Source organism: Tetrahymena thermophila, assembly GCF_000189635.1.
Source record: "Tetrahymena thermophila SB210 genomic scaffold scf_8254760, whole genome shotgun sequence".
In the NCBI taxonomy this organism is placed as follows: domain Eukaryota; phylum Ciliophora; class Oligohymenophorea; order Hymenostomatida; family Tetrahymenidae; genus Tetrahymena; species Tetrahymena thermophila.
The window spans coordinates 3142-20598 of record NW_002476519.1 but is presented as its reverse complement, the minus strand read 5'-3'; the positions used below and the strand labels follow the sequence as shown (position 1 = coordinate 20598).

The 17457-nt window shown below is 21.8% G+C and overlaps 4 protein-coding genes across 4 annotated transcripts in view; all 4 read right to left on the bottom strand. All coding sequences in view use genetic code 6, as the record gives it.

Annotated features, from left to right (window-relative positions):
- Nucleotides 1-3450: 3450 nt before the first annotated feature.
- On the bottom strand, nt 3451-4875 carry TTHERM_001018253 (hypothetical protein; the record flags this gene model as incomplete). The annotated part of the gene is made up of 1 exon (XM_012796153.1): nt 3451-4875. The coding sequence occupies one exon, from the start codon at nt 4873-4875 to the stop codon at nt 3451-3453; it is 1425 nt and encodes a 474-aa protein (XP_012651607.1).
- A 4874-nt stretch (nt 4876-9749) lies between these two features.
- On the bottom strand, nt 9750-10436 carry TTHERM_01018250 (hypothetical protein; the record flags this gene model as incomplete). The annotated part of the gene is made up of 1 exon (XM_001010273.2): nt 9750-10436. The coding sequence occupies one exon, from the start codon at nt 10434-10436 to the stop codon at nt 9750-9752; it is 687 nt and encodes a 228-aa protein (XP_001010273.2).
- Nucleotides 10437-13894: 3458 nt separating this feature from the next.
- On the bottom strand, nt 13895-16413 carry TTHERM_01017250 (Serine/Threonine kinase domain protein; the record flags this gene model as incomplete). The annotated part of the gene is made up of 6 exons (XM_001010272.3): nt 13895-14625; nt 14684-15209; nt 15269-15488; nt 15740-15825; nt 16084-16271; nt 16320-16413. 6 exons carry the CDS (start codon nt 16411-16413, stop codon nt 13895-13897), a joined length of 1845 nt encoding a protein of 614 aa, XP_001010272.3.
- A 671-nt stretch (nt 16414-17084) lies between these two features.
- Nucleotides 17085-17457, bottom strand: part of TTHERM_001017245 (hypothetical protein) — a gene marked incomplete at both ends in the record, with an annotated part of 831 nt that continues 458 nt past the window's right edge. Inside the window, 2 exons of the mRNA XM_012796152.1 lie at nt 17085-17133; nt 17437-17457. The exon at nt 17437-17457 is cut by the window's right edge and continues 138 nt beyond it. Coding sequence (XP_012651606.1) covers nt 17085-17133; nt 17437-17457 — 70 coding nt within the window. The remainder of the gene's footprint in view (nt 17134-17436) is intronic.

The window sequence follows — 17457 nt, the reverse complement described above, 5'->3', positions numbered from 1 at the left end:
TACAGAATAAGGAGCATACTAACTATGTTAGTCTTTTTATCTTAAGGTAAGTGACGTATCAGCAATAATGTATTTATGCTTGCTTAATTATCTTTTAATTCAATTTTAAGTTGAATATTTTGCGAAATAGTACTAGCAAGATAAAATCATCATAACCTTTTTATGTATTTAATTAAATTTGTGGATTATATTTTACTGATTAAAAATCAAAATATCACCTTTTCTCAAAAAATTCCTTAATTAATTAGAAAAAAAGTAACTTTATTTATGAAATGCTTTGTCCTTGAAATGGTTATATAAAAATGTGTAATTAAAACCAATTTGATTTATTTTATAAATATTTGTTAGATTAAACAGACAAACACGGACTGATTCTTTTATTACAAAAAAAAGCTAAATATCCTGTCGTTCTTCTTGCTATGCTATTTATTAATCTTATATTGAGTCTAAAATATAAGCAAAATTTGACTAAAAATAAGAAACGAACAAATTATTTTGAGGTTTAATAAAAAAAATGGTAGTTATTTTTCTTTATATTTTTTTTTTGGCTTACATATTAATGCATTAGCGAGTCATTAAATTAAAAAAATTATTCATTTGTTATTTAGCTTTAATATCTAGTATTTTTAAATATGTATCTTTAAATAATATTAGATGATTGTTAAAATAGAGTAAACATTCATTCATTTATTCTTTTCTAAAATATTAAAACATTTTTGTTACTACTAAATATATATCTGTATAAATTGCCTTAATTTCATATTAGTTAATGTAGAATATTTTCATATGCTTACATTTACTTAAAATGTTGTTAAGAAAATTAATTAAAAGTGGGGAAATTATATTTATTTTGCTTACTATTTATCTTTTTGTATTTTTAATGATGATTATCACTTTTTTTTAATTTTCGTATGAAAAAAAAATCAATGATTAAAATCAATTATAGATACAAGCTTAGATTACTAGAAGAAATGCTAAAAATTAAGCCTAATTATTAATCAATATTTAGCAAATATAAAAAAAAGATAAAGCAAATGATTAATTAAATTTTGATTTTTATAAAGTAAATTAAAGATTAAAAATTGATTGATTGATTGATTTATTCAAAAAGTCACAATTATTTGTTTGAATTCAATCTAAATCTTCTTCTTCTTTCTTCAAAATTTAATAAGGATATTTTGTAAAGTTAAACTTGAAAGATTTTTTCAATTTAAGAAAAGTATTTGATTAAAACTTAAAATTTAATTTATTTTCATTTATACTGTGGGTAAATCACAATGAGATGTTAATATTAATTAAGATAGATTTAGATTTAACTAAAAGATACAAAAGTGGATAGGATTTCGAACTTATAGTAGATATGCAAATAATTTTATATTTTTTAGGTTCAAAATTTAAATAAATTCGAACTATATTCTTTTTATGAAAACATGAAGCCAAATACTTCATCTTTTTAATTTATAATTAAATATAAAAAATTTTAATATTAAATTCAATTAATGACTTTCTTCTTCATCAAGTTTTTTAGAGAGTAAACTTTCTATAATTTATATTAGTATTTGCTTATGAAAGTTTAAATTGTTTTAACAAACATAAATCCACACACATATTACTCTACATTATAAGCTATTTTAATAAATCAATTATCTTATAAAGACATTAAAAATATTATATATCGTTGAACACTCAATTTCATGTTTTCTTACACTTTCAATAAATTTGTAAGAAAAACTTTATTTATCTTTCTATATAAATACCTTTTAAGAGTAACATCATATTTATACTTAAAGATATTTTAGATTTGTTTAAATATTTATATTCAAGCTTTTTTAATTAAATATGTGGTATTTTATCCTATTCTTACTTTACATTTGTTAAAATACCTTCTTAACATTTAATCAACGCACTAAATGAAAAAGGGAAAACCAAAATTTTTTCTAATTTAATATTTTAATTAGCTTCTTTTCCATCACTCTCTTTTGGCTATTGGGCTTAATATTTATAATTTAGAAACTATTTTTATGTTATGGTATTGACCATTTTAGTAATGATTTTTATAGAAATATTTTTTTTAAAATAGAAAGTAGATTATGTTGGATAAATTGTTAATTTACAATTAATTAAATCATGGTAAGAAAAAGACTAGAACAATTTTGCAAAGATAAATTAATTAAATTTGATTTAAAATGATGTTGCTAACTATTACCAAATATTAACTTCAATTTCTTTTTTATTTTCTACTTTTATTATTATTGTTATTTTATAAGTCGAGGAAGTGAAAGATCAACTTTCATTTCAACCTAAAAATTGAAAATAAAATACCCCATTTAGTCAATCAACCTCCTTAAATAAAATAATGAGTCATTATTTCAAATTAATACAAAGATTCTTTTATAAAAAATGCAAAAAATTTAATTCTCCTCTTTACAAGAATAATCGTACAAAAAATGGAAAATTATTATTTTATGTTATAATTTTAGAGTTAAATGCCTTTTTAATTTTGGATAGGCTATCAAAACTAATGAATATTTAATTAAAGAAATTTAGAAAGAAAAAAAAATTACCATAATTCCTTGATAATTCGGCATTTGGAATTACGGATTTCCGTGTATCCGAGAGGTGAATTATTATTAAAAAAATTTTTTTTGAGCGTAGCCCTTATTCTTTTCAAAATGAAGAATTATATTGTTAATTAATATTGAATGCTCAAATACAATTAAGTGATTTTCATTGAAGAATGTTTTCGACCCAAATTAATGGTTGAAAGAGTGAAATTAATATTAGCATCATTGTTAATTTAAGATATTTACCAATTAGATTTTTGTGAATTATATTATTATTTCAGGCAAGGCCATCATGTAAAATTTTATTCTTAGAATACAGTATTAATCATTGGTATTTCAAATAATATCTAAAAAAAGAAAGAATTAAGTTTAAAAAAATGCAGGCTATTATTATTTTATAACTAAAATTAAATTACAATCTTTACACAGGAAAGCTATAGATAATAAGTTGAAAAAATCAAGTGAAATTTAATTTTTTTAATAAATTTTAAAATTATGATACACTTACTTAACTACTAATTTAATTATTCTTAGTATATTTATCTTATAAATTTTTAATAAAAAAATTTCTAATCATAATAACTATCATCCAAGCATTTAATTATTTATTAAAAGTATTTGATTATTAAATAAAAAATTAGGAACATAAAATATTATTATTTTCTGAATATTTGATTTGAATTATACATTGATTAAATTATTTATAAAAATAATATCAAACTATATAAAATAAAATATATTTTAATTATAAAAAAACTAAATATCAAGGATTTTATTAGTAAGAATTTTGGGATATTTAATCTCTTCCAACTAAGTTTTCTTAATCTTTTTAATATCAATAATCTCCTCCACTTGCTTACTTATGGTCCTTGCCTCAAAATTAACTTCAATTACCTCCTTAATGTCCTTATTAGCCTCCTTATTGTTAGCCTCCTTATTAGCCACCTTATTGTTAGCCTCCTTATTGCTAGCCACCTTATTGTTAGCCTCCTTATTACTAGCCTCCTTATTACTAGCCTCCTTATTGTTAGCCTCCTTATTGTTAGCCTCCTTATTGCCCTTATTGACCTCCTTATTGTTAGCCTCCTTATTGGCCTCCTTATTAACCTCCTTATTGTCCTTATTAGCCTCCTTATTGGTCACCTTATTATTAGCCTCCTTATTGTTAGCCTCCTTATTACTAGCCTCCTTATTGTCCTTATTGGCCACCTTATTGTTAGCCTCCTTATTGACCTCCTTATTATTGGCCTCCTTATTAACCTCTTTGACCTCCTTATTGGCCACCTTATTATTAGCCTCCTTATTACTAACCTCCTTACTGCCCTTATTGGCCACCTTATTGTTAGCCTCCTTATTGACCTCCTTATTATTGGCCTCCTTATTGTTAGCCTCCTAATTACTAGCCTCCTTATTGGCCTCCTTATTAGCCACCTTATTAACCTCTTTGACCTCCTTATTGTCCTTATTGGCCTCCTTATTATCCTTATTAGCCTCCTTATTGTCCTTATTGGCCACCTTATTGTTAGCCTCCTTATTATTGGCCTCCTTATTGTTAGCCTCCTTATTAACCTCTTTGACCTCCTTATTGGTCACCTTATTATTAGCCTCCTTATTACTAGCCTCCTTACTGCCCTTATTGGCCACCTTATTGTTAGCCTCCTTATTGACCTCCTTATTATTGGCCTCCTTATTACTAGCCTCCTTATTGGCCTCCTTATTAGCCACCTTATTAACCTCTTTGACCTCCTTATTGTCCTTATTGGCCACCTTATTATTAGCCTCCTTATTACTAGCCTCCTTACTGCCCTTATTGGCCACCTTATTGTTAGCCTCCTTATTACTAGCCTCCTTATTGGCCTCCTTATTAGCCACCTTATTAACCTCTTTGACCTCCTTATTGTCCTTATTGGCCACCTTATTATTAGCCTCCTTATTGTTAGCCTCCTTGTTATTAGCCTCCTTATTGGCCACCTTATTATTAGCCTCCTTATTGTTAGCCTCCTTATTGGCCACCTTATTGTTAGCCTCCTTATTAACCTCTTTGACCTCCTTATTGTCCTTATTGGCCACCTTATGGTCCTTGGCCTCCTTAGGCTCCTTATTGTGATACCTGGCCTCCATTACCTCTTGTATTTTGTAATTGACGTTCTAAACTACTTTCCTTATCTGCATAGAGCAATTCTCCTGATTATTTCCCTTCTTAAGAATTTTATTGGTTTAGGCTTTAAGCACCTAAAAAGTTTTTAGTTTAAGCATTAACAAACAATAAAGTCAAAGATAAAATAACAATTAATGTCTTGATCTAATTCATTTTTTTAAAATTTTTAATATTTATTTAATTTAATTATTGAGAATTAAATATTATTATTTTCAGATCATTATTTAGCTATTTTTAAACAGAGTTTTCTTTTTATTAAGAAAAAATAATCTTTACTTGTATTACAGCCTTAAATTAAATTAAAGTAAACATTAAATTATTATTTTTATCTTTAATGTCTGCCTACCCCATAATACTTATTACCTATTAAAAATTGCATTTTAATGATTAACTCTTAACTAAATTCTAAATAATAAACTGGGTTTTTTCAATTAATATCTTTCGAAATATCAAACTATTTCATTAATCAATAAAAAAATATAAAAGCTGTTATTTTCAAAATATATGTTAATTAAGTGTGTATTACGCATCAAAATATTTGAAAATTTTCATTTATATACCTTTATTTTGACATTATTTTAAATTGCTTCAAGTTTGTTTTTACTTGGATAAAAGCAATTTCAGAAACCATTATCATGGACTGATTCAGCTTTTTAAATAAAAGTTAAAGTTGAAATGTTATACTATATAATATCAATTAAAATTTTCATAGGTCTACTATTAATTTTAATATTGCTATAAAAATATTTTTAAATTACTAAATAAGGAGGATTATATTAACTATGTTAGTCTTTTTATCCTAAGGTTAATGACATATCAGCAATTATTTTTTATGCTTATAGATCTTTTAATTTAATTTTATGTAGAATATTTTAAATAATGAATTACTATCAAGATAAAATCATCAAAACAAAAGTATTTAATTAAATTTGTGGATTATATCTTTCTGATTAAAAATCAAAATTTCCTTTTTTATCAAAATAATTCTTTAAGAAAAAGATAATTTGATCTATGAATCACTTTATCTTTCACTTGTTTTTTTAAATCAAATACTGACAATACCATCATTGTTTTTTTACTTTTGTATTTTCTTATTATAGCTAATTTAAGTGTTTTGCTTTATTTTTAAAATTGTAAATATTTTCTTCAATTCAAATAATCAAAAACTTATCTGATTGAATTATGTATCTATGTAGAAATTAAACTAAATAAATTTGATTTGTTTGTAATTTGAAACATTTTAGACGAGGATTAATCTTTTATATTAAATAGCTAAATATCTGATAACCTTATTTTTGTTATGTTATTTATTAATCAAATGTAGAGATTTAATATAAACATAATTTGACTAAAAGCTATGAATGATCTAATTATTTTTTCTTTTATATTTTTTTCTGATTTATGTTGAAATGCATAAATGAGATTGTTACATTTAAAAGATTATTTATTAGCCATTTAACTTTTATATCAAGTAGTATTTATATATATATCTTTAAATAAGATTAGAAGGTAGGTTAAACTAGAATAAATATTCATTCCTATCTAAAAAAAACATTTTGTTATTACAAAATATATATCTGGATAAATTAATTTCATCAATTTCATTTTAGTTTATGTGGAATATTTTTGAATACTTACATTTATTCACTTATGAAAAATTTTTTTAAAAGTGGGAAATTTATATTAATTTTGCTTATTATTTATTTTTACTGATATTAATAACCTTTACTTCTAAATTTTCATTTGAAAAAAACAAAATACAAAAAATTTAATTTTATACAGACACAGGTTTACAATACTATAAAAATGATATAGAAAAAATGTTAAAAAGTAAGTTTAAATATAAACCTTTATTTAGCAAGTATAATTTTAAAATTTATTACAAATAATTTATAAAATTTTAATTTTTATAAAGCAAATTAACAATTGTTTTATTCATGAAGTTAATTTTATTTGTATGTACTCAATCTTCTTCAAAATTTACAAAATTTTTTTAAGATATTTTGTAAAGTTAGATTGTAAGATTTTTCAATTGAAGAAAAGTATTTGATCAAAATTTCAATTATACTGGGGACAAATTATAATCAGATATTATCAATTAAGATTTTTTTAACTAAAAAATACAAAATTTGATTGGATTTCGAAGTATTTAAGAAAAAATGTAAATATTTTGATGTTTTTTTGATTATTTTAACTATTTTCTTTTTATGAAAACCTTAAGACAAATACTTCATATTTTTTTATCATTTAATTTCAAAAATTTTAATTTTTAATTCAATAAAATATCTTTCCTCTTCTTCGTATTGATGATACCCAAATTTTAGAGAGTAAAAATTTTAATAATTTATACTTTTGCCTTTACTGATGAAAATTTAAATCGCTTGAACAAAATAAATCCACATAAATTTCTACTTATTATCATTGTACATAATAAGCTATTTTAGTTAATAAATGATCATATAAACCATTAAAAATACTGATTTATTTACAATTAAACACTCTTGTTATAGTTTCATGCATTTACAATCTATTTGTAAGTAATATTATATCGTTCTATTTAATTACTGTTTATATGGTAAATATTTATGTAAAAGGTATTTTAATAAATTTGTGGTATTTTATTATTTTTTTACAGAAAAATAAATAATTAAAATGCCTTCTTATCATTAAGTCAAACGCACTAAATGAAAAAGAAGAGAAGAAAACCATAATTTTTTTTCTATTTTATCATTTAAATTAACTTCATTTCCATAACAATATTATCCGTTGTAATCAACTGTCTTAAATCAAATAAAGCCTCATTTCAAATAAATATAAAGACCCTTTTATAAAAATGCGCAATTTTAATTCTACTCTTTACAAGAATAATAAAAATAAATATGCTTCCATAATCGTATTAAGATTGAAAAATAATTATTTTATGTTTAAATTTTATTTATTTCCTTGAATGAGATATCCGCTATATTTATAACTACTGTATTAAATAAAGAATGGGCTTTTCATTATTAGCTTTTATTAAATTTACTTTTATTGATTTCTAAGTATGTTTATTAATTTTTTAACTTATTTTCTAAAAATAAAAGACTGTGGATGTAAATTTTAAAGATCCAAGCTAAATAGATTGGATTAATCAAATTTTAACAAAAATTTTTGAGAATAATTTTATTATTTTTAAATTATTTGTAATTTTATTTAATAAACAATTTGCTTTATCAAGTATTAATTTTTAATTTTAGACTTAAATTTTAAGCTTAAATTAATTTCCTCCAGATAGATTTTCGATTTATTTATTTAATATGCAATTTGCTTTCTCAAGTATTAATTTTGAATTTCAGGTATTATTTTAAAATCTAATTTATTTCCTCCAAATTCTGATTTAATAATGTTAATTAATTATTGTTTTATCTTTAATTTTATTGATTTTATTTTACCATCTTTTAAAATATACTTGCCTTAATGAAGTATAAATCATTAAATAAAATAAACCTCATTTCAAAAAATGCACAAATTTTAATTCTACTTTTTACAAGAATAATAAAAATAAATAAGTATGCTTAGATAATCATACTAAGTATGAAAAATTATTATTTTATGTATATATTTTATTTTATATCTTTGAATGAGATATCAAATATTTATCTGCTCTATGTAAATATCTTAATATTTAACTTACATGTTTATTGATGATTGATTTAAATTTTTCAGATAAAAGCTAAATTTATTAAGGATTGATCAAATTTTAACAAAACTTTTTGAGAGTAATTTTTATTTTTTCTAAATTGTTTGTAATTTTATTCATTAAACAGCTTGCTTGTTCATAAATTAATTTTGAATTTTAAACACAGATTCAAAGCTTTAATTTATTTATTTGAGAAAAATTTTTAAATTAAATTTTTTATTCAGTTAGCAATTTGCTTGCTCAAGTATGAATTTTGAATTTCATAAAATATTTAAAGCTTTAATTTATTTAAAATTTCCATTTAATAAGGTTAATTATCTTTAATTTTATTTGATTTTAGGTTACCATTTTATAAAGTATACTTACCTTAACAAATAAAAAATCACTTAAATTTAGCTCTATTCTTAATTAAATTCTAAACTATCAATTCTTGCATTACTATCCTCACATAAAAAAATTATTTTTATTTTATGAATTAACTGTATGCTCATATTAAAAAAAATTAATTTGTTTTTATTTTATTATTATTATTATTAGTGAGATTATTTTTTTAAATATTTAACAAAGATTTTTAAAGATTGAATTAAGTTCTAGATTTCCTGTTAAATTAATTTATAATTAATGAATTTTAATAGTAAATATTAATAACAAAACAGTTTGATATATTTTTTTAATAGAAATAAAATATAATTGTAATTTTTAGAAAGAAAAACTATTTATAAAATAATAATAATGAAAATCTAAATATTTATTTGTTAGTTAGTTAGTTAGTTTAATATATTAAATTTTTTAATATCTTTGATATTAATTATATGCAATCAATATTTATCAATTTTTATATATTATGAAGAAGTAGAAAAAAATAAGAATAATAGAGATAATTTTTATTTTATCAATATGAATTAATTTTATCTTTAATACTTTGATATAATATTTTGTTCAATATTTTTATTATTGAGAATTTATATTAAATAATTTTTATAAAAAATAATCAAATCTACAATAAAAAGTATTCAGTTTATTTATCTAAAAGATTTTTTTTAAAAAAATTTACCAAGCATTTATTTATTTATTAAAAGTATTTGATTATTAAATAAAAAATAAAGAACAAAACATATTAAAATTTTCTGAATATTTGCTTTGAATTATAACTTGATTAAATTATTAATACAAACAATATGAAAATATATAGAATATATTTTAAAAATAAAAAATAAAATATCAAGCAACTTATTAGTAAAAATATTTTGGGATGTTTAATCTCCTCTAGCAAAGTTTCCTTAAGCTCCTTATTATCCATGACTTCTTCCTCTTTAGCTTACTAATAATTATTGCCTCCAAAATGACTTCAATTGACTCCTTTATATCCAAAGTAGCCTCCTTATGATCCTTGGCCTCCTTATTATCCTCCTTGACCTCCTTAAAGCACTTGTTAGCTTCCATATTGACCAGCTTAGCCTCCTTATGATCCTTGGCCTCCTTATTATCCTTAGCCTCCTTATTATCCTCCTTGACCTCCTTAAAGTACTTATTAGCCTCCATATTGACCAGCTTATCCTCCTTATGATCCTTGGCCTCCTTATTATCCTCCTTGACCTCCTTAAAGCACTTGTTAGCTTCCATATTGATCAGCTTAGCCTCCTTATGATCCTTGGCCTCCTTATTATCCTCCTTGACCTCCTTAAAGTACTTATTAGCCTCCATATTGACCAGCTTATCCTCCTTACGATCCTTGGCCTCCTTATTATCCTCCTTGACCTCCTTAATATCCTTATTAGCCTCCTTAACTTCCTCCTTGAGCTCCTTAGCCTCCTTTTTGTCCCACCTGGTTTCCTTTACCTCTTGCAATTTATAATTGAAGTACTAAACTACTCTCTTTATTAGCATAGAGTAATTCTCCTGCTTGTTTCTTTTCTTAAGAATTTTAAGCATTTTACAGGTTTATCTTTTAAGCACCTAAAATGATTTACTTTTTAGCATTCACAACTAATAAAATCAAAGGTAAAATAAAAATTAATATCTTGGTCTTATTCATTTATTTTTTAAAAGTTTTTATTTATTTAATGATTATTGAATTTAATTATTATAATTTTTAGATGATTATTTTGCTTATTTTAAACAGAGTTTGTTTTCTTATTATTTAAGAAAAAAATAATCTTAATTTGTATTACAGCCTAAAATTAAAGTAAGCATATCTTTAATATCTGAATATCCCTTAAGTATTAAAAACTTATAATCTGTTGTTCAAGTGATTAACTCTTAATTAAATTCTTTAATTAAGTAAAGTGGATTTTTTTAATTTGAAAGATCAAACTAAATCATTTAAAATTTTTATAACGCATTCAAATATTTGAAATTTTCATTACATACCTTAATTTTTTATGATTTTAACTTACTTCAAGTTTTTATTAGGAGAAAAGCCATTTTTACTTTTCATAATTTTGGACCGATTCAGCTTGCACAATGAGAGATGAAATTGAAAGGTTATACGATATCAATTAAAATTCTCACATATCTATTATTCATTTTAATTTCTATTATTGCTTTACAAATATTTTTAAATTACTGAGTAAGGAGTATCGCATCGTACTAACTATAATATGCTTTTTATCATTGGTTAATTATAAATCAGCATTTATACTTATTGATCTTTTAATTTAATTTTATGTAGAATATTTTACATAATGCTTAACTAGCAAGACAAAGCAAATGTATTTAATTAAATTTGTGGATAATATTTTACTGATTAAAAATCAAAATATCCTTTTCCCTCAAAATGATTCTTTGGCTAATTAGGAAAAAATATAATTGCTTTTTTTTACTTTTGAATTTTTTTAGTATAATTAATCTAAGTGTGTATTTTAGTTCTAATATTGTAAATAATCAATTCAAAAATTTATCTGATTGAATAATGTATTTAGGTAGAAATTTTTGTTTTTTATTTGAAAAATTATAGGCAAGGATTAATCTTTTATAACAAAAAAGCTAAATATCCAATAACCTTATTCTTACTATGTTATTTATTAATCAAATGTAGAGACTATAATATAAACAAAATTTGACTAAAATCCTTGAATGATCTTATTATTTTGAGTCCATTATTTTTTCTTCTATATTTTTTTTTATGATTTATGTCTAAATGAATTCATGGGATTGTTATATTTAAAAGATTATTTATTTGTCATTTAGCTTTAATATCAAGTAGTATTTTGTAACACATATCTTTTAAATAATATTAGATAGTAGGCTAAGCTAGAATAAACATTAATTCCTATCTAAAAAACAAACAATTTTATTATTATAAAATATATATCTGCATAAATTTCCTCAATTTCATATTAGTTAATTTAGAATATTTTCAAATGCTTACATTTATTCTAAAATTTAGCTATGAAAAACCTTTTAAAAGTGGGGAATCTTTTTTTGTTTACTATTTATTTTTTTGTATTTTTAATGATAGTTATCATATTTATTGTAATTTATTTTCCTATGAAAAAAAAAAACAAATACAAAAAATTGAATTACAGACAAATACAAATTTAGATTACTAAAAAAAAATGTAACAAAAAAAATGAAATATTAAAAATGTTAAAAACTAAGTTTAAATTTTAACCAATTTTTAGCAAATATAATTTTAAAAGACAAATTATTTATTAAATTTTAATTTTTATAAAGCAAATTAAAAATTATTTTATTAGTAAAGTTAAAATTATTATTTTGTATTTTATCTTCTTTAATATTTAATAAGCACATTTTGTAAAGTTAAATTATAAAGATTTTTCAATTTAAACTATTTGATTAAAAATTAGTATTAATTTCTTTTCATTTATACTGGGGACAAATCATAATAATGAGATATTAGTATAAATTAAAATTTATACTTAACTAAAAAATACAAAATTTGATTTTTCGTAGAATTAATGGAAAAATGTAAATAATTTGATATTTTTTAGATCATTTTAACTATTTTCTTTATATGAAAGTCTGAAGACAAATACATACTTCATATTTTTAATTTATAATTCAACTTCAAGAATTTTAATATTAACTCTATAAAATAAATTTCGTCTTCTCTTTGATACTCACAAATTCTTTAGAAAGTAAAATAATTTATACTTTTGTCTTTTCTCATCAAAATTTAAACTGCTTAAACAAAATAAAGTCACTTAAATTTATATATTTTATAATTTTATATTTTAAGCTATTTTAAAAATCAATTATCATATAAACCATTAAAATTATGGCTTTTTTAAAAATTAAAATCTTTTATATTTTCACACATTTTCAATCAATATGTATGTAATATAATATCATTCTATTTAAAACTGTTTATGATTAAAATTTAATATTGTAAGATTTAAGGTTTGTATTAATATTTATGTACGAAGCTTTTTAAATAAATTTGTGGTATTTTATCCTATTTTTTTACAGAAAAATAATTAAAACGCCTTCTTAGCATTTAGTCAAACGCACGAAATGAAAAACAAGAAAAGCAAAATTTTTTTCTAATTTAATATTTAAATTAACTTCATTTCCATAACTAAAATAACCATAGTAATCAACTCCATTAAATCAAATAAAGCTACATTTCAAATAAATACAAGGATTATTTTATAAAAATACACAAATTTTAATTCTACTCTTTACAAGAGTAATAAAAATAAATATATAATTGTACTAATAATGAAAAATTATTATATATTTTATTTATAAATTTTATTTTGTATCCTTGAATGCTTGAATAAGATATCCACTCTTTTACTGCTGTATTAAATTAAGAATGGACTTTTCATTATTTGCTTTTATTAAATATCTTTTGATTAATTTCTAAGTATCTTAATTTTTTAACTTACTGTCTAAAAATAAAATGCTCTGGATGTAAATTTTACAGATAGATACTAACTAAATAAAATAATTGGTTTGATAAAATTTTAACAAACTTTTTGAGAATAATTTTTATTATTTTTAAATTATTTGCAATTTTATTTAATAAAATAAATATAAATTTTTATTACTTTTTTAGTTGTAATATCCTAAAGATTTAATATCTTCAATATATGAATTTATTCATTTTTCAAAGAAAAATAAAAACTTTAGGCTTTATATAAGCTTTTCCTTATTCATTTAATTTTGAAAAAAATAAAAATGGAAAATATTATTTGGTTATTGAAATAAATGGATTAAATGTAATTAATTATAAGTATATGAAGATATATAATTGATAACATTTTTAATTAAATGTGAAAAAGAGAGTGAGTGATAGATAATTTATATTAATTTTATGTAAATATTTTATAATTTTTTTAATAAATTTATTTGTACATAATTTTATTTTATTGTTTTTGTTTATTTGTGAGTTAAAATGGAGTAGACTTTATTTGTTTGTTTGCTTGCTAGATTGCTGGAGGTTCAAATTAAATTTGTATTTTTCATTCTGCCTAATTAAATGGAAAATTATAGATGGAAGTTATTAAATAATTAAAGCACTTTCTTTCATTTCTTCTATTAAATGGGTAAAATTGTTGTCTTTTTTTAATATGGTTTTTAATTGTTAATTCTTAAGTTTATTCTGTATTAATTATATGAGCTGCCTTTTCTTTGCTAAGATGAAGAGTTATTTGAATTTTAATGGAGTAAAGCAGCTTGTAATTGCTGATTTTACTATAAGTAGGGATTTTAGCTACTGTAATCGTTTTATAATATATTATTGTAAATGTTATTACTGTTATTATAGTTTTGGTTATTATTATTGTTGTTGTTTCCAATAATGTGATTGTTGGTGTTATTTGAATGGAAAGAATAAGATTTTGCTTTTTAGCTTTAGCTATAATTTACTGGAGCTACAGAATGGTATCCGTTTCTTTGGTTTTTACTACTTGGAGATAGATGATAAGATTAATTTTGTATATGTGAAATTGTGCTGTTTGGATTGGTAAAGCTAGTGTTGTTATCATTTATTGCTAGATCTGATGCATTCGAATAGAAATGTTATCTGCCTCTTCTGTTTTTGATTGTTTTTTATGATTCGTTGTCATAGACTTTATTAGTATATGAATTTGAAATATAAGCTCCTTATAAGAGTGGCTATCCACTCCCTTTCTTTTCAGTATTTGTAATTTTCTCATCAAAAATACCTGATTGATCTTAAATCATTTTTTTCTTTTCACTTGTATTCTTAACATCTCTTATAAGCTTATTTAAGTAGTTATGCGAGTATTTTTAATCTATTTTTTATTTAAATAAAAAATTAAAAATGCTAAATTAAAACAAAAAAAAAATTACCATTGTTTTTCTTTGGCTCTATCAATGTTATATCAAATATTGGTGAATTAATGTCTGCTTTTGATTATCCTCCTTCTTTCATATGCTTTTTAAGAAGAAGATAATACGAAGTTGTGATATTGTTGTGGTTATTTGCATCTAAACTTTTAATTAACTCTTCTCTATCAATGCCTTGCTATTCAAGCTCTTTTACAATATCATAATCTATTGGCATGTGATTATATCCGACTATCACACCTGGTGGAATAGTGTAAGATCTTTTATAAAGATTAAACCATTTATGTGCTTTTATCTAATCAAATTTCATTCTTTTTTCAGGATCTACTGTTAATATTTTTTCAATTAAGTCTTTTGCATCAGGAGAAACATGTGAAGGAATACCGTATTTTCCTTTAAGAATTTTATCATAAAGCTTTCTAGTGTCTTCGTCTTCAAATGGGAGATATCCGCAGAGTAAAGCAAACAAAATTACACCTGAACTCCAGATATCAACCTAAGGACTTTCATATTTTTTTCCTTCAATCATCTAATTTAAAGAATATTTTTATTACAAATATTTAAATTAAATAAATAAATTTGATTTACTTCAGGAGCAGCATAGCAGGGAGAACCACAAGCAGTTTTAAGAAGTTCATTCTTTTTATACATATTAGAAAGACCGAAATCAACAATTTTAATATTATGATTTATATCTAAAAGAAGATTTTCTGGCTTTAAGTCACGATGGACTACCTGTAATTTATGCAGATATTCTATTCCATATAAAATTTCTTAGTAAAATTTTGATGCTTCTACTTCATCTAATCTGAATTGATTTAAAAGTAAAACTTTTGAATTTCATTTTGAATTGACATTCAAAAAAAAATAAAAAATGCAAATGGATTGATAATTGATGCATTTAAAATAACGATTAAATATTTTTATTTAGGTATTATTTCAATGTATTTTAAAGTAAGGCAAATCAGAATTAAATCTAGGATTTCCTAAATGAAAGTAAAAACTAATGAATTCAAATTTGGAAATGCAGATCAAATTCTAATTTATTAAATGAAATACCTTTGCTTTTATTGAATATATCCAAAGACTTCTCCCTTACTGCAATATTCCATTACCAAAAATATATGAGTAGGTGTTTCAATAATCTAAATATTTTTAAAAGGATTAACAAATTGCCATGAAAAAGTATGCTTTTATCTTGCTTTCAAATCAATTTTATAAATGAATTCATTAGCCAAATAAAATGAAATAAAAAAAGTCTAACTTTAGCATCAAATAAAATATTTTGAGATTGCTTTAAGCTTAACTTGCTCTTTTAATTCCAAATTATTTCAAAATTATTATATAAATTCCAACAGAATTGATTTGAAAAGCAAGATGATATTTTGTGAATGCTAAAATACTTCGTAAAGCTATATCAAGGAAGGATGCCTAATCATCTTCAAAATGTGAAGCTCTCTTTAAACACGCTCAACATCTGTCACGTCTATGATTTTCTTTTTTTCTAAAATCTTGATTGCAACATATTCACCCGTTAATATATGCGTAGCTAATTTGACCTTGCCAAAGGCTCCTTCTCCTAAAGTTTTAACTGAATAAAATTAATCACGTTATCATTGCAGAAAATATTTGAGCATACTTAAAACATAATTGCCTAATTGCTTGGATTTTTTAATTGAATTGAGCTATTGAGAATTGCTTTAGCTTTATGCTTATTACTAAACCTAACTCATAATTATTAACTAATTTGCTTTGCTTTGATTTATTAAATGAGTGAGTGAATGACTATATTAATCAAATCTATTATTTTGATTTGTTAATATTTCCTTTTATTTATTCAAACCTAATTATTTGTTAATTATCTTTTATATCAATTTTTATTTGTAAAATTATTAGTAAATTTTCTTATTAGCTCATAACATTTATTAATTCTTTCCTATCTTTTACTCCCATCACCATACAAAATCAAATATTAAATAAGTAAATAAATATCACATATCTCTATAACTAATCTCATACGTACTCTTTATTCCTTCTTTCAAAAACTATATCAATATCTATCTATTTATTTATATGTGCATGCATACCCATTCCTTCAAATTTTTTGCACTACGATAGAAATTTAAGTCCTTTTTTCTGTTTATATTTTATTTGTTGTTATCATTTTAAGCTAGCTATTTATTAACAATCAATCAATCAATTATAAAGGGAATTATTTTATTTTAAAATTACCCAAAAATGAATTATAAACAATTTATTCTGACATAAATTTTATTTTAATTTGAATTACTTTAGTTATTTAAGCAGTTATATCAGCAATATTCATTAAAATATCTTTTTTTTCTCATTTAAATTCACTTAATTAACATTTAGTACTCATTTAGTCTGGGTATTAATCAAAATTTCAAATTTCAAATTTCAGTTAGCCTTAACTTTTAATTTACACTAAATAACTTTAATAATATTTAAATATATTTATTAAATCTTAATTACATTAAATAATATTATTTATGTATGTTTAATAAAAAATTATATTTTTATTTATTTTAATTTATTTAAAATTCTAATTTCAACAATCTTTACTAACATATTTAAAAATATTTTTTAAGCTTCCTTTAAATTTATTTTTTCATATTTTTTAATTCATACATAAAAAAAAAAGGAAATTAATTAATTAAACGATTTGCATTTTTCTAGAATATTTAGAGAACATTTTTTTATATAAAATAAGATAAGCATTTTAAAATTTATAATACCACATTAAAAAAAAATTATAT